The sequence below is a fragment of the Panthera leo genome, chromosome B3 (genome assembly GCF_018350215.1).
Source record: "Panthera leo isolate Ple1 chromosome B3, P.leo_Ple1_pat1.1, whole genome shotgun sequence".
Taxonomy (NCBI): domain Eukaryota; kingdom Metazoa; phylum Chordata; class Mammalia; order Carnivora; family Felidae; genus Panthera; species Panthera leo.
The window spans coordinates 133,517,612-133,535,588 of record NC_056684.1 but is presented as its reverse complement, the minus strand read 5'-3'; the positions used below and the strand labels follow the sequence as shown (position 1 = coordinate 133,535,588).

The 17,977-nt window shown below is 42.6% G+C and overlaps 1 protein-coding gene across 11 annotated transcripts in view; it reads left to right on the top strand.

Annotated features, from left to right (window-relative positions):
* Positions 1–17,152, top strand: part of RPS6KA5 (ribosomal protein S6 kinase A5) — a 183,405-nt gene extending 166,253 nt beyond the window's left edge. For 10 of the 11 annotated variants that reach the window (XM_042944087.1, XM_042944093.1, XM_042944090.1 and 7 more), the window contains 3 exons: positions 5,040–5,199; positions 6,998–7,161; positions 8,690–11,847. In XM_042944087.1, coding sequence (XP_042800021.1) covers positions 5,040–5,199; positions 6,998–7,161; positions 8,690–8,929 — 564 coding nt within the window. In that variant the 3' untranslated portion in view covers positions 8,930–11,847. Of the gene's footprint in view, positions 1–5,039; positions 5,200–6,997; positions 7,162–8,689; positions 11,848–16,853 lie in introns of those variants that run through there. The other variant, XM_042944088.1, reaches the window with a different exon arrangement.
* Positions 17,153–17,977: the final 825 nt, after the last annotated feature.

Here is a 17,977-nt window from a genome sequence, read left to right as displayed (position 1 = left end):
TCTAAATAAAGGGGAGCTTTCCAATTTTAGTAATAATATAAAAGTACCCCTTGTAAAAGAGCCTTTACTTTAAATATAGGTCAGTTTTAATCATCATGCTTTTTAAAGTTTTACCAAACAGTCTTCGAGATGTGGACGAGTGTTTTAGAGCTTCCGAATGCCACATCTATGGAAATAGCTGTGTGTCACAGCACGGACGGGAGCCATGCTTCTCTCTAGATCTATTTGTCAAGTTTCTAAGGCAAGCAAGGGGCAAAGAACAGCTTACACGATGCCACAGGAGTACGGTCACAGTATCCAAACTATGGGCCGTTCTACAGGACGAACAACCCAGTTTCTCCTAGAAAAAAGAAAAGAGCCTGAGACCCTACAGATTAAAAGACACTTAGGAAACAATATTTACACTTACTTCAATTCTGACTCAAGCAAATTCTAATTTTAATGCTATTTATTAGGTTCAAACTCTAAGTCATCCAGATATAATTATAATAGATACATACGACGTATATAACACAGATGGAGAAATTTGGATATTGATTGGGTACTGAATGATATAAAGGAATTACTGCTAATTTTTTTTAGATGTGATAATGGTGTTGTTGTGGTTTTTAAAAGATCTTTGCTGTTTAGAGATACACAATGAAATACGTATGCAGAATGTTAGTATATACCTTAAACTGTCAAAAAAAAAAAAAAAAAAGAAACAACCCAGAGTGCTTTGTGAACTTTTCTACATGAATAAATGCATATCTTCAGAGGATCTAGATACAAAGCCTCAGTTATTCCATAACAAGCACAAAGTTTATTTGGAGTCTCCTGATTTGCCTTAGAAATCTGTGGCCCTTGGGGTGCCTGGCTGGCTCAGTCAGAAGAACATGTGACTCTTAATCTCGGGGTTGTGGGTTTGAGCCCCACTGGGTGTAGAGATTACTTAAAAATAACATCTTTAAAAAAATAACAAAATAAAATCTTAAAAAAAAAGAAAGGAAATCTGTGGCCTTTTTGTATGTTGTATCTAATAAACATGAATGTAGCTATTATAGTTTGAAAATAATTTATATTACCCCCATTGAGTAAAACAAATACTCCAGGAAGCTGCATCATGTAGTATCATATGGCATGATTACAACCCCCGTCTACCTCATAGATATGCAATCCCTGTCAGAAACCTACAGGACTTTGGGGCGCCTGGGTGGCTCTATCAGTTAAGCATCTGACTTCGACTCAGGTCATGATCTCGTGGTTTGTGGGCTCGAGCCCCACGTCGGGCTCTGTGCTGACAGCTCAGAGCCTGGAGCCTGGATTCTGTGTCTCCCTCTCTCTCTGCCCCTCCCCTGCTCACACACACACACACACACACACACACACACACAATCTCTCTCTCTGAAAAATAAATATTAAAAAATGTTTTAAACAAATGTACGGGACTTTAATTAAAATAGAGCTTACACGGTGTCTTAGCTTGGTGCTGCCATAACAAAATACCACTGATTAGGTGGCTTAAGCAACAGAAATATATTTTCTCACAGACTGGATGCTGGGAATTCCAATACCAAGATGCCAGCAGCGCTGGTGTCTGGTGAGGATTTTGTCCTTGAGTCGTCAACAGCCACCTGTTCTCTGTATCCTCACATGGCCTCTCCTCAGTGTGTATGCTTAGAGAGAGAGCATGAGCAACCTCTCTGGTGTTTCTTTTTATAAGGACACTAATCCTATTGGATCAGGACCCCGCCCATATGACCTCATTTAACTTTAATTACCTCCATAAAGGCCCTGTCTCTAAATACAGGCGCGTTGGAGGTTGGGTCTTCAACATATTAATTCTGGAGGCAGACAAACATTCAGTCCATAACACACAGTATTTACATGGGCTAGGATCGTATGCTTCCCCACGGGTACATTTAACATACCTGTGGGGTGACAGCTAATTCCATTTAAAACATGATCCTCCACTCACAGAATCCAGATATGGGGGATCCAGCACCAATGGATCAGCCAGTGGTTCAACACAATCCTCAGGGACAGAGCCCCAGCCCCACGCGGTATTGTCCTGAGCAGCTGCCTTCACTGAGTTTTTCACGCTCTAGCAGGCCACCTATCGAGCAGTCTCAATTTCCTTTCTTCCTCCGTAGAGGAAGGAAGTCCTAGAGAACCCCTCCTCAATGAGGCCATTGGCTTGAGCTGAGGAAGAAGTGCTGGTGCAACAGAGATAGGTGGCACGCACTGTGAATGTAACTTGCTCATGCCTTCTGGACTTCCTAGGGTTGATTCTAAGTGTGCTGTGTCCATAGGACATTGGATCGCTGCTCGGGCTTTGCGAATCAGCGCTGATCATAGTATAAGATGCACTGCTTTTGGTATCCCTTCTATAGGCATTCATAGTCTACTAGGAACCAGTAGCGTCCAGGAGATGCTTTTCAGAGAGTAGTTCTCTGCCATGGAAGGCATGACCCCACACAGAATCCTTCAGGTCTGCTCTACAACTCCTCTGTTGCAGCTGCCAGAGACTCCACACAGCATTCTTCCCTTTCGCAGATACCTCTAACACAGTCGAGTCAACCAAATGCTATGGCCTAGGTAGCAGGACGGCTTGTGTTTCAGCCAGGACCTGCCGCAGAGCCCTCTTGCCTCTGGGCCCCACTTGGAACTGGTAGCCTTCCAGGTCACTTGATAAATGGATTGGAGCAGGATTCTCAAGTGCAGTGTATGCTGTCGCCAAAATCCAAGGAAGCCCACTGAGTCCTGCACCTCTTTCTTAGTGGGACAAGGTACAGCAATTTATCTTTCAGGGGAAATGTCTCTATGCCCCTAACCATTGGAGCTCTAAAGTCTTTACCAATGTGATAGTCCCCTGAACGTTTATGGAGTTCATCTCCGTCCCTCTGACATTCGTGTGCTTATAAGGCATTTGGGATACCTGCTAGTTCCTGCTCCCCAGGTCTCACTTAATGAAGACATCAGTATAGAGAGCCAGCATGGGATTCTTGAGAATGTCGAGATGATCAAGGTCCTAACAGACTATATTATAACAGAGTGGAAGAGGTTACACAGCTCTTGGGCAAGACAGTGAATGCTATCCTTGGTATGTGAAGATCTACTGCTTTGATCCTTCCTATTGATAGAGATCAAGAACAATCTATTGACCAGATCAATAGGTGCTTATCGATGCCAGCACCATATTGACTTGTACCACATTCAGCATGGCAGCTGATCCCTGCAGTTCCTTTGGTGTGTACACTGTTCCCTGTTCTCAGTTCTTCCCGCTCAGGAATGTAATTGTCTTCACTTCAGCTTTAGACTCTGCTCTCTGGGAAACCCAGGCTGAAGTGTTGGAGCCTCCAGTGATCTAGAAAGCAGACCTTTAGGAAGGGGCTCTAAAGTCGCCTGACTCACTGTTCTGATTCCCCACCTTCCATTGAGAAAATGGGGTCCCTGCTGCCTTCCAGCCAGAGAAAGAGGAGGAAGAACAGAGTGAAGCCTGGTATATTAGTGAGCAGGCTCCCGCTGTTACCACGTGCAATGGCTTGTGTGATCCTGTTACATTTGTTGTGTAGATGAAGAAAAAGTCTAAGAGAGGTTAACTAACATACCCAAGCTAGTAAACTAAAAAGCTAGAAAACAGAAGCTAGTAAGTAAAAAAGCAGTTGTTGGAAACCAGGTCTGTCTGACACTAAAGCTCATTTTCCCCTCCTACCGCCTATCTTCTCTCGGGAGTAACTATGACAGATGGCGGAGGCCCTCGTTACACATCCTGGAAAGTTACACCGAAGGGTGGGTGGGCCTCTGCCAGCTCAGGAAAGAAAATGGCCTTCTGAGGGGACCGAGTAGCTTGTGCGCAGCCCAGGAGGCCTAGGAACTGTTGGTGCGGAATAGGGGGTGGGAATACGGCTACTGCAGAGGCTGAGCCCAGGAGGGAAGACGAGGCCGGAGCTTGAAAGGTGCCCTGTGAATGTCGGGAAGCCAGTGTAGGAGTCTGAAGAGGGAAACTTCGGGAAAAGACATTGGCTGTGTGAATGTTGCCGGTATGCAGGAAGGATGAAGGAAAGAAGATTTAGGGAGGTTTCTGGTTTTCTTAGATTGTTCTGGCATTGTTCTTCAGGTGTCCTAGCATTTCCCTCCTTAGAACAAGGGTCTTCCGGGGCACCTGAGTGGCTCAGTAAGTTAAGCATCTGACTTTGGCTCAGGTCATGATCTCACGGCATGAGTTTGAGCCCCTCGTTGGGTTCTGTGCTGACAGCTCAGAGCCTGGAGCCTGCTTCAGATTCTGTGTTTCCCCTCTGTCTCTGCCCCTCCCCCGTTGACAGTCTGTCTCTCTCTCTCTCTCTCTCTCTCTCTCTCTCTCTCTCAAAAATAAATAAAAACATTAAAATTGAAGAAAGAAAGAAAGAAAAGAAAGAAAGAAAGAAAGAAAGAAAGAAAGAAAGAAAGAAAGAAAGAAAGAAAGAAAGAAAGAAAGAAAAAGTGTCCTAGGGAAAGGATGTGTGGAATTGAATAGAAAAAAATAGCTATTGGGGTACCTGGGTGATTCAGTGGGTTAAGGGTCATGAAGTCATGATCTCACAGTCATGAGATCGAGCCCTGCTTTGGGCTCAGCACTGAGCATGGAGCCTGCTTGGGATCTCTCCCTGCCTCTCTTTCTGCCCTCCTCCACTTATTCTCTCTTCCTCTCTCTCTTTCTCTCAAAATAAATGCATAAACTAAAAACAATTGCATTAAAAAATAGCTGTTGAGGCATTCTGCTCCCTCTCAATTCTCTGTTAACACGAATACTATTTTTTCAGAAGCAGCCGGATTATCCTTGTTTTGTTTTTCTTGCTCTTTAAATCTTGGTATCATAATAAGCCGGCTCACTTTATTTATAAGGCTTTGAAATGTGTTTGTTGCTTCAGTGATAGAAGTCTACATAATCTTCTAAACCCAGTAAGGCTAGTTATTGTATTTGGTAAACTATGCTGATGAAGTTAGTAGTGAGATTACTGGAGTGGATTTGACAATGACTTTGGCAGACATTCTGTTCTGTTCCCTTTTTTTCTTGATAGTATACAATGTTGTCAGGGCAAGTCCCATTCCAATCTCACGACAAAAGTTTGACATGTACCAGTGCAGTGGAGATCATGAAGAAAATTAAAAAGGGAGATTTCTCCTTTGAAGGAGAAGCCTGGAAGAATGTATCCCAAGAAGCTAAAGATTTGATCCAAGGTAAGAATCTGATGCAATTTTACATTTTGTATGATGTGTAGTGATTAAAGTGGAATCATACTCATTGTGCATATATTTATTTGTTAATTACTCATGGAGCTTACATGTGTTCTAAAAGGTTTCCAGGTTAGTCTACTGAACCTTTTTTTTTTTTTCATTTTTTAAAATATTTATTTTTGAGAGAGAGACAGAGCGTGAGCCAGGGAGGGGCAGCGAAAGAGGGAGACACCAGAATCCGAAGCAGGCTCCAGGTTCTGAGCTGTCACTACAGAGCGGGACTCGGGGCCAGAACTCACGAACCACAAGATCATGACCTGGGCGGAAGTCCAGCACTTAACTGACTGAGCCAGCCAGGCGCCCCGGCCTTATTTTTTTTCTTACCAGAACTCTGTCCCTTAGTAGTCTTACCCACATGCACAGGGCCCGCAGTGTCTCAATCTAACACCTCCAAAATGAACTGACACTATTTTACTATCCTTTCCCCCCAAACATGCCTCTTCCCATCCCCCTCTTGCACTGCCAAGCAGCCAAATTACCAAGACAGAAACCTGGACGTCACCGTACGTCCCGCACCTTCCTTACCTTCCGCAGCCACTCAGTGCTGCGGGTTCGGTGTCTCTCCTCACCACCTCCTGCGGTTCACATGGCCGCCCTCGGGTCTTGCCATCCTTCCTCTCCTGAGATCCCACACCATCCTTTCAGCCTGTCTCACTTCCTCTGACTTTACCTGTCCGTTATCAATCCGCAGAGCGACCTTCCTCGTATCCAGACGTGCTCATGCCTCTCTTCTGTTAAAAATCCTTCAGAGAGTCCTTGTTAGCTTCAGGTCAGACTCCTATATGGGAGCATTTGAGATTCAAAGTCCTTGGTGACCTGGCCCTGCCTGCCTATGCTTCCTGTTACCCTTACTCTGCCTTTGAATTCTTCAAATGTGCCGGCCCTCAGATTCCTGTGTGACTTTACTCTGGCGCTTTGTAATTCCTGGGGCGTCCCTCTTCGTTGAGCCCACCTGTACCCATCCCCCCAGGAGTCATCTTCTGGAAGCCTTCCGGGGTGCCCCCACTCTCTGGTCAGAGCCCTTCCCTTGGGCGGCTAACACACTGTGCCTGGGGATTTTGCTATTGCGCTCGTCCCCTGATGCTGTCCTAGTTGGTTTTGTCTGTACATCAACTCAGAGCTCCTCTTTGTGTCTCCATCTCCATATCTCCCCTGCCTTACGGCACTTACTGACTTGTACAAGATGTTTGTACACAAGGGGCGCCTGGGTGGCTCAGCCAGTTAAGCGTCCGACTCTTGATTTGGGCTCAGGTCATGATCTCACAGTTCACGCCATGGAGCCCCACGTCAGGCTCTGAGCTGACAGTGCAGAGCCTGCTTGGGATTCTCTCTCTTCCTCTCTTTTTGCCTCTCTCCCCTTCATGAGCGCACACGTGCACGCTCCCTCTCTCTCAAAATAAATAAATAAACATTAAAAAAAGGATTGTTTGTACACAAATGAAGTACATCTAGGTGCTCTTTGTTCCCTTGGAGCTTCCCATTGGCCAGTGGGCGTCTTTATGTGGGTGCTAATTTTCTCCTGATCAAGAAGCCAGTTAGCCTACAGCAGACATAGGCTATTGTAGGCCTTATGATCAATTAGCACCCAGCATTTACTAGGAGATTTAAATGTATATGAAAATGTAATTACCTTAGTAGGAGTTTGAAGCCTTATAGAAACCATTGTGTCATGTGAACCTCATTGAGATTTATGTCTGAAGCAACAAATCATAAAATAAAAATATCTCAATTATTCCCATAGGACTTCTCACAGTCGATCCAAATAAAAGGCTTAAAATGTCAGGCTTGAGACATAATGAATGGCTTCAAGATGGCAGTCAGCTGTCCTCAAATCCTCTGATGACTCCAGACATTCTAGGATCTTCAGGGGCTGCTGTGCAAACCTGTGTGAAAGCCACCTTCCACGTAAGGCCCTGGGCTCTGCACACATAGGGCGGGTTTGAATCATGACCTCAGAGACACATCCTTAGTGGTGCATTGAAAATAATGCGGTTTTTTTTTTTAAGTTTAGGTATGTTTTTAGAAATGCCTTCGTGATATAAACACATGGATTAACACAAAGTGTGTGGGGCATCAGAGTCACTGCTGACCCACAAGCACTCATATGACATTTAGAATGAGCTTGTGAGATGGGGCAGTCGTGTGACATTTGAGTAGTTGAAAGTTTTTGGGAGATCATGAAAACAATAGGCTTCATATTGGAACTTTTCTCTCTCAAATAAGCTAAATCATTTTCTTTGAAAGCCATAAATAAACATTAGGAGCGAAGGCACATGTGAAAGTCTGTTCACTTAACAACCATTGACACATCACATATCCTCGAGGCTGCGGGGGACGTGTCGTCAGAGTACACGCATTTGTACCAAGCAGCTGCTAATGCTTTAAGATAATCGCATAAGGAATAGGTGAGTTCCGGAGAAGTACAATTACCTCTGAAGGGATCATCTTGAGAGAGGAAAAAGGACAGTTTCTTCTTCAGCGGCAGACGTGGATCAAAAATTAATGAACGAGGATACGTTGAGGTGCGCAGGGAGTGACTGCGAAGGTTGTAGCAGATGGTCGCCCATCTTCCCGGTGGTATTTGAGGCAAAGCGATCAGTAGTAGCCCCAGTGACACCCAAGCTGGAGACCAAGAAAAGTAGGGACAGGCTGCTGGGAGGAGAAACCAGGCCGAGGCATGTGGCGCCGAGCCTTTCTATGTAGATGAAGTGTCCAAGATCCACCCGGATTACCCCGACTTGGAGGTGGAGAGCAGGGGCCTGTAATGGATCAGGTCTGCTCTGTATTGGGGTTTTGTGGTCAGAATTTATTTTATTTTATTTTATTTTATTTTGTTTTATTTTATTTTATTTTATTTTATGCTATTTTTATTTTATTCTTATAAGTTTATTTATGTATTTTGAGAGAGAGAGAGAGAGACATGGGAGGGGGAGAGAGAGAGAGAGAGAGAGAGAGAGAGAGAGAGAATCCCAAGCAGGCTCGTCACTGTCAGTACAGAGCCCCATGCGGGGCTCGGACCCACCAACCATGAGATCATGACCTAAGCCGATGCTTAGCCACCTGAGCCACCCAGATGCCCCTGTGGTTGGATTTAAATCTCAGATGCAGGACCAGTAAAAGTAATGGGGGTTGGAGGGGGGGGTGGTGAGTGTTTTTTACTGAGAGGTAGCGCTGACCTCGTCAAAAGATTGAGGAAGAATCAGGACTCCTGAGCAGCCTGGCTGGTTTGATTTACGCAGAGCCCTGGGGACTCTTCCCCTGAGCTTGTGCGTCCTGCCAGGAGGTTGGCAAGTACCGGTTTTAAGGACTTTGTTCCCGAAACAACTTGGAGCCGTGGTTGCCAACCGAAAGTTGTCTTCTTCTAGAAGTCAGACGTGCCCGGAAAGCGTCAGCCCCTTTGCCTTCACAGAGGCTCCCTCTCTTTCTCCCCTAGGCCTTTAACAAATACAAGAGAGAGGGGTTTTGCCTGCAGAATGTCGATAAGGCCCCTCTGGCCAAGAGAAGGAAAATGAAGAAAACCAGCACCAGCACAGAGACGCGCAGCAGCTCGAGCGAAAGCTCCCACTCGTCCTCCTCCCAGTCCCACGGGAAGACCACCCCGACGAAGACACTGCAGCCCGGCCACCCCGCTGACGGCAGCAACCCGGACACCCTCTCCCACTTCTCGGACTGAGCGCGGGCGGGCGGAGGGCAGGACTGTCGCCGCCGACGACCCATCGCACCCGCGTGCCCTCAGCCTGTGTCTGAGGTGACGTCGTGCGCTTTTAAAAACGTGCCCCGTTGGTCTTCGCGGAACCTGCCTCTTAGGGAGTCGTTTTCAGGCAAACCCAACTGGTTGCCCGTGTCCAAAAAGCACTGCACGGAGAATGTTACTGTGAACAGAGCACACGTTTTACTGTCGAGTGACCTGGCGTGACGCCAACAGGACTGTTCCTGAAAGAGCAGGGGTGTCTGTAAACCTACTTAGGGACGGGTCAGGTTCGAGCTGCTTACAAAACGAGTCTCGGGTGTTCCAGACGTCCGCCCGCAGGAGTCACGTGTACGGTGATGATGATGCCTTTTGCTTTGCCTCGGGGACCGTGTGGCCTTTTAAGAGATGGGCCCCCGCGGAGCAGTGCAGAGATTGTGTAGTGAATTTGATGCGTGGCGTTCGCTCATTTCCTGAGAGAGGGTTTTAACTTATTGTCTTTGTTTTATGGTTGCCTACGATGGTAACCTGTTGTTATGAGTCCTTTTCTAAAAAGTAAAAGAAAAAAAAAAAGATACAGGAACGTAAGGTCCCATACTCTGTACTGGGGACCGTCTGACATGCATGCTAAGCTACGTACGGTTTTAATTTCGCACCGCTCTTTCCTGGCAGGTTGTTTTAATGGTTATTGCCGAATATTGAGGTACACGTCTCTGTTTTAAATAATACTGCACTTTGTAAAAGACTATGGATAAAGCAAACTATTTTATAAAGTGCACCATTTAAAGCACATGTGCTGCATTTTTGCCCGTTTTTTCCATCATCCGCTTTAAATTTGTCCTCACGTCCCCCTTCTACCTTGTCTGCGACAAGCGGAATGGGCACAATCACGATCCACTTAGGCACCGATGCGAAGAAAATCTAAAGGAAAATTCTATGAAACACTGTGCTTCACATCTGTGTACTGCGTTGTGCTGCAGCGAGGCATGCCCTCCCGGAGTCGGATATTATGTACATACTATTTTAGAATCATGACTCTGACTTGTCTTGAAATTTTTCTGTTAAATTTTAAATGCAGAGAGCATATTTTATAAACTTCCGCAGAGCCCTTTTGTTGCTCCAAAGTTCTGCATTCCTACAGAAAACAAGTACTATGTGATGGAGACCTTTCACCAAAAAGATTGCTTCCTTTTCAAATACAATGAATTCATTCCCTATGCAAAAAGAAAAAAAAAAAAAAAAGATAGGATTTGTACGTTGTATTTTCTTTTAAAGCCATCACAGGAAATGTCAGGACTGAGAAAAGTGATCTTGGCTGTGTTTACAAGAATCATGCTTAAAAAGATAATGCCCAACATGTTTATTTTATAATTTTTGTTAGTGATAATCTCTTGAGCATTGGTTTGGAATTTGGGCATGATATTTATTTATTCCTTTCTTGAGATAATAGCAGCATTAATTTCAAACAGTTACAAATACTAAAAATATTGCACTCTATGTAATAGTATATTTATTACTAAATCAATGTACATATTAATAGCACAGGCAAAAAATGGCAAATATTAAAATATTTTCAAAATACTGTATCACTCTGTTCACATTTTTGTCCGTGAAGGTTATTGGAAATGACTTTTTATACTTTTTAGCGGCCCAAATGGCTATATAATTCTCACGAGTCAATGAAACTTTTGTGCTCCTAGCTTTCAGTCATTCCTGGTAATGATGGGAAATCTTACATGAATTATTACCACCATATAGCTAATTCACAAAATGTGATTTCCTCAGGCACAGAATTATAATAACCAAGAAAATGTCCGTTTGTATCTATAGTTATGTTAAATAGATTTGGAAATGTCTAAGTTAGCTCTTCAGGTCATTTTTTTTTAACTGTGCATCCTAGTAGAAAATACTACTTGCAGAGTATAAACTAAACGGACTTTGTTGCTAATGGAAAACGATCCAGAAAAATGGTCAGTGTAATGATTGAAGATGCCATTGACTCCTGGATGTTGAAATTGAGGGGTTTCATTTTCGTTTATTTTCATTGCCTCTTCTTCAGAAGGACTTGACAGAAAATGAAATGGGTAAAAAGGCAGAGTAAGAAGAGGAAGGAAGGAGCAGCTAATCCATCGCAATGAGGGTCTCTGAATAATCTAGAATGGGCTTTTGAAAAGACCTAAAAGCACTCGGGGTGGTGCCCTATGTCAAATACCTTCATCCCCACCCCGCTTATGAATTCCAGAAAGACAGCCTCTGATGCTAAGCTTGCAGTGGTTACACTGTGTGCAAACTGTCACCGCCCAGTGACTTGTATTCTAAAATTCACAACACTTTCACTTAGTCACATCAGAAGTAAGCTAAGAAATATTTTATATGAAAATACTTCATATGAACTCTTTCTTAGTATTAGGAGTAGAATAGAAGTAGATCCAAAAAAGCCCCCAATATATAAATACATTAATTTCTCTTTATAATATTAATTTTGGAGATAAGGCGAAATCACCCCTTCCTTTTTCCCTTATTGATTTTATTGCATGTCGTTTTCATACCATCATAGACCCTGATTCAAATATTTTATAACTGTATATGGCTAATGGAGAGTCAAGAATAAGAAAAGGAAAGTCGTAGAGGAAATAAATTTTAAAAGACCCATTTCTTCTAACTACTATGCCAGATCCTGTGGCTGACTGAGTTAAATTAGCTATTTTGAAATTCATTAATTCTTCCAAACCTCTATAAAATAATAAGTCAATGAGCCACTGGAACAAAAAATCAAGCCTCCTGGGTTCATTCCAAACATGCTTGTTTGTGTTGGAGTTGCAGATTCATTTACCTGTGAAAAGCTGCTTTTTCATTTTTTTATATTGCTACTGATTTCTTTTAAAAAACTATGTGAAGGGCTACATTTAAAATGTAAGTCTGGGGCACCTGGATGGCTCAGCCAGTTAAGCGTCCAACTTCGGCTCAGGTCATGATACCAGGTTTTATGGGTTCGAGCCCCACGTCGGGCTCTGTGCTGACAGCTCCGAGCCTGGAGCCTGTTTCAGATTCTGTGTCTCCCTCTCTCTCTGACCCTCCCCCGTTCATGCTATGTCTCTCTCTGTCTCAAAAATAAATAAACGTTAAAAAAAAAAAAGTTTTTTTTAAATAAAAAAAGACAAGGAAATGTAAGTTAAATATGAACCCAATGCTATAACTTTGTTTTCCTGCTTGTAGGTAGATGGGGAAATTGTTGTTTCTCTTGTTTTCTTTGTTTAAAATCCAGGAAGGTTGACGAACATGACATTCTTAATGGCGGTTTTATTTTTGACTTTCTATGGGGCTGGTCATGCAAAATGTACACTGTTGTGTTGAAATATATGTGACAATTATCCTCATGAAAGACCTACTGGTTGTGTAGACCTTAGATCATTCATAACAGTTTATTTTAGGCGCTGTAGTGCTAGCCTATTTGCTGAAGTTATGAACACCAGTAAAAGGAGAGATTAAGTGTACAATAATTCTCATTCTCCTGATGAGTAAGAAGGGAAATACAGAGGGTGCCACATTACATGTAAAGGTAACGCTTTAGTACTGAAGTTTTGAAAAATATCCCTAAGAACTTTACCGCATGACTTTTTAAAAAGAAGAAGAGGAAGGCACATTCGAACATACTTAGAGAAATTTTTGAAAGACTGGCATTTTAACGGATAGCAGGTGTACTTCTGTCTCAAGGGGTATGTATGCATCCTTGGGTGTGGAATTGAAAACTTGCCGAAAATAAGCTACAGTAATCCACGTAATTATGTAAATTCTTCCACAGCCTTCATAAAGATAAGAATTCGTCTTCCTAGAAAGTAAGTAAGTGGGATATAAAAAGATGAGAAACATTGTTGTTCTTCCGTGTGAACGATTAAGGGGGACAGTGGTGTCACACAATTCAGACGAATGCCATTCCGCCCGTCGCCATCTGTGGTGTCTTCACGGACGGCAGCAAGTGTACTTTCTCTTGCTTTCCAATGGTACAACCGCACACGTGAGTGTTTCCCCACACTGACACTTTACTCCCCACTTCTTAACACACCCATGTGTTGACTAATGTTTATGGATTGTAGTTAACATCAGAGAAATCCTTGATGGGGGCAGAGAAGGGAACATTTGGGGATGAAAGGGCTGTAGGAAAAGGGAAATACTGGCCCTGTGGGAAAATGAGCAGCTTTACATCTCGGAGGTACAAACAATTGCTATGAACGTGGACAGAGGGTGACTTTACAAAAAGGCCATTTCGGTAGCCATGTGTATAAATCTCTTTTAATCATTGTATCTACTGGGTCGGTAGGTGAACTTATTTAGCATGTCTATACAGGCTTTGTAAGATGGTTATTTTTTGCTAGGAGGCCCATGTGATTGCTTTCTCCTCTCTTTCCCTGTTCCCTCTCCAACTGTTCCTACTGCTTTCTGCCCTGGAGACCATTGACGTTCCGTGGCCAAAGGGACCAGTCCAAATGGAGCACTAAGGGTACATGTAGGTAGTGATCATAATCTTTAAAAATTTTAGGGGCGCCTGGGTGATTCACTCGGTTAAGTGTCCGACTTTAGCTCAGGTCGTGATCTCACAGTTCGTGAGTTCAAGCCCTGCCTTGGGCTCTGTGTTGACGACTCCAAGCCTCGAGCCTGGTTGGGATTCTGTGACTCCCTCTCTCTCTCTGTCTCTCTCTGTCTGCTCCTCCCCTGCTCACACTCTGTCTCTGTCTCTCTCTCTCTCTGTCTCTCAAAAATAAATAAACGTTAATTTTTTTTCTGATTTTAATGCAGTATAGCATATAAAGTGCACAGATCTTAAGTGGACAGCTCAGTGAACGTTAACTTATGTATGTACCCTCATAACCATCACCTCAATCAAGATAAGGCTCCCACTCCATACTCAAACTTAACTACTGTTCTTCTGGCTTCTGTCTCCCGTAGACTTGTTTGCCTGCCCTTGTGTCTGGTTGGGTTTGATGATCATCGTATCTGTGAAATTCAACTACGTCGGTGCATGCAGCCATAACAATAGTGTGCTCTTTTTCATTGCTGTGTATTATTCCATCAGATGAGTATATCCCCATTTATTTATCCATTCTAATGTTGATAGACATTTGGGTTCATAATTTTTAGCTTTTTTGTCTAAAGCTGTCACGAACATTCCCGTGCGTAACTTTTGGTGGATATGTACATTCATTCCCTTGGGTTTATACATAAGGATGAAACTTACTGAATCATAGGATGGATGCATATTTAGCTTAAAGATGTTGCCAAATAGTTTCCAACAGCTGTCGCACCAATTTACACTCCCACCAGCAATGTGTGAGTGGCGAAGTTGTATTTCCTTGTGGTTGTAGCCATTCTGGCGAAATTGTATTTCCTTGTGGTTTTAGGCATTCTGGCAAGTGTGGATTCTGTTGTAGTTTTAATTTGCATTTCCCTGAGAAGCAGTGACAAGTAGAGCACCCTTTTATATCTTTATTAGCCGTTTGGACATTCTCACTTGTTGAGCACCTACTCAAGTCACTTAACAAGTTATAGTTATTCGCTTGTCTGTCTTTTTCCTATTGGTTGGCAGGGGCTCTTTATATTTTATTGGTATGAAGTTTTTGTCTGATGTGTTGTTATAAATCTCTTCTCTTTGGTTTGCTTTTTCACTTTCCAATCGATGTCCTTTGATGACCAGAAAGTTCTAATTTTTGTGAAGTGCAGTATACCCGTTTTTTATGGTTAGTGATTTTTGTGTCCTGTTTCATAAATCTTTACCCCAAGATTCTTATTCTTCTAAAAGCTTTATTTTATCATTCACATTAGATCTGTGATCCATCTAGCACTGGTATTTGTGCATGGTGTGAGATACTGCAAAGTTTACTTATTCCATGAGTGTTCACTTGACCTAGTACAGTGTCTTGAAAATCTCAGTGTATTGCAGTTGTAATTTTTATAGTCTTCCCATCTGGTAATGTAAGATCTCTAACTTTGATATTCTTCCAGATAGTCTCGGCTATTTTTAACGCTTTGCATTTCCATATACATTTGTTTTTATTTTTTTTTATGTTTATTTATTTTTGACAGAGAGAGAGAGAGACAGAGTATGAGCGGGGGAGGGGCAGAGAGAGAGAGGGAGACACAGAATCTGAAACAGGCTCCAGGCTCTGAGCCATCAGCACAGAGCCCGATGCGGGGCTCAAACTCACAGACCATGAGATCATGACCTGAGCTAAAGTCAGACGCTCAACCGACTGAGTCACCCAGGCACCCCTTCCATACACATTTTAGAAACAGGTTGTTGCTTTCCTTGGGGAGGTTACCTATTAGGGTTTAATTGGTATGGCATTAAGTTATAGAGATCAATTTCAGGAGAATTTATATTTTCTTAATTTTGAGTTTTGTAATCCATAGACATGGTATATCTCTCTATTTAATTAGATCATCTTTACTTTGTCTCAACAAGGTTTTAAGATTTACATGTGGAGGTTAGATTTATCTTTAGATTTTTGATGTTTATATGTTATTATCTAATTATTGTTCATTAGTATGTAGAAATATAATTATTTTCTATACTGCCTTTGCATCTCTCAACCTTACTAACTTCACTTTAATTATACTAATTCTATAGATTCTTTTGTATTTCTTCATGTATACACATATCTCCTAAAAATAATGATAGTTTCACTTCTCCGTTTCCAATTTTTCTTTTTTTCCCTTACTGAGCTGACTAGACTTCTGGCAAAATCTTGAATAGAATGGTGACAGTGGACCTCTTTGGCTAGTTCCTAAACTCAAAATAAGAACTCAGTATTTTACCATTCAATATGATGTTTGCTGTAAATTTTTTAATAGATACCACTTGCCAAATTAAGGGATTTTTTTTCTCCTAGTTTTCTGAGAGTTTTAATTAAATGCTTGTTCTACCTCTTCTGAGATGACCATGTGGTTTTTCTCTTTCGTTCTCATCTAGTGATTAATTACAGTAATTGATTTTCAAATGTTGCATTCCTGGAATAAACACACAAGCTACTCTGTTGTGGCCCAGAGCAGAAATCTGATGGTAATCATTTTCAGTCACCAAAGTCATTTTCCCCACAGTGGCTTCTTGCAATGATAACTTGGTTGTCATGGGTTCACATAGGAGGAAACCCAGTTTATTCGTTTGTTCCTTCACACACGTCTTTTTGAGCTCCTGCTCAGGCCAGGTACTATTCTCAACCTGGGTAATACAGCAGGAAATAAGATTTCGGCCACTTTGGGAGTTAGAGCCTCTCATTTCCTAGAAGGACTGCTCCCAAAGGGTTTCTGTGTTGTACTATTTCAAGACTTTTTCTTGTGTGTGGGTGAATGAGAGACAGACTGAGCTCAAGGCCCTTAGGATGACAACGCCTTCCGAGTTTATAAAAATATTTTTAGGCTTTTAAAAAATTCTGCAGAGATTAACCCACTTCACAGTGGGTTAATCTTTTGAAAAGCTAAGGCATTATGCCTACCTCCCTATCTGCGAGTTTCTACATCATAGGGACAAGACAAACACTTGAGAGACTTACTTTGGAGCAGAAGTAAGTGACAATTCTAGTTAAAACTCCAGGAACTCGTTCAGGGAGAACAAACATAGCTCTGAAAGCGAATCCTTCCGTGAGCGTCCATATGTGATCCAGTCAGCCCACTTGTGGTTTCTCGTTTTAACTTCGGATTTTAGCAAACATTTCACATGCTACAAAGCACTTATTAAGTGCTAAGAAAAATACTGAAAATAGTAAAAGATATGGCTTGCTTTTCCCAGTCTTCCAGAATAGCTTAAATGTCACTGGTACCAAAAGAAAAAACATAACCTGAGCATATGTTACTGTTAAGATATTGTGATCAAATCAAGAATTTTAGTCCTGTTTTTTGTTATTCTTTCCCACTTTAGAAACTTCACATATTCTGGGGAATGGTAATTTGTAGTTCCGATTGTAATCCATTTTCATGCGATCAAAAGGCAGTCCAAGAACTAGAACATCATGCATAGTGGCTCTGTAGAAGCTGGAGTACGCCCATGAGGACAGACCCAGAATCTTGAACACCTGTGATGTGGTGCCCTGGGGATTACAACCCTTTTGGAATGGTTTACGAACTGCCAGTTAAAATAGACAAAGCCAGGGGCGCCGGCTGGCTCAGTCAGTCGAGCATCTGACGTCGGCCCAGGTCATGATCTCGCTGCTCGTGGGTTCAAGCCCCGCATCAGGCTCTGTGCTGACACTCGGAGCCTGGAGCCTGCTTCATAATCCATGTCTCCCTCTCTCTTTCTCTCTCTGCCCCTCCTCTGCTCACACCCTGTCTCTCTCTCTCTCAAAAATTCACATTTAAAAATTTTCTTAAATAATAAAAAAATAAAGTAGACAAAGCCAAACACAAAAAGCCACTTCTTGTGTAAGCTCCTGTATATGAAATGTCCATAACAGGCCTATCCATCAAGATAGAAAGTAGATTAGAGATTTCCAGAGGATGATGGGAGACAGAAATGGGGAGCGACTGCTAATGCATGTAGGTGATGAGGTTTGGGGGTGATTAAAACATTCAGAATTCAATAGGGTAATGGTTGTACAAACCACTGACCTGTACGCTTTAGATGGGAAATTTTGTGTTATGTGAACGTTACCCTAATTTTTAAAAAATCACACACACGCACGCACACACACACGATCAGCCAGAGAAGATGGAGTCCTGTTGATGTAGTCAGTGCTAACACCTTGCTCTTCCAACAAAGCCATCTCCACTGTCCTTTAAGTGGCAACAAGCCTGTTTGAAGCATAATTAATACTATGGCTGGAGAATCTTTGCTAAAAAGAGAAATTAAGCTTTGAGGGACAGAGTGAATGTGTTGCCTGCAGAGAACCCCCAAACTGCAGCCTACCAGGGGACACCTCCCAGTTTTGGGTAACGTTTGGGTAGATACCAAAATGCTGTGTGTTTTGACGATGGTCTCGTTCAGCTTATCATCACTTTGATCTCCGCTCTAAAGGTTTATCTCTTGCTTTTGGCTTCATTGTCCTA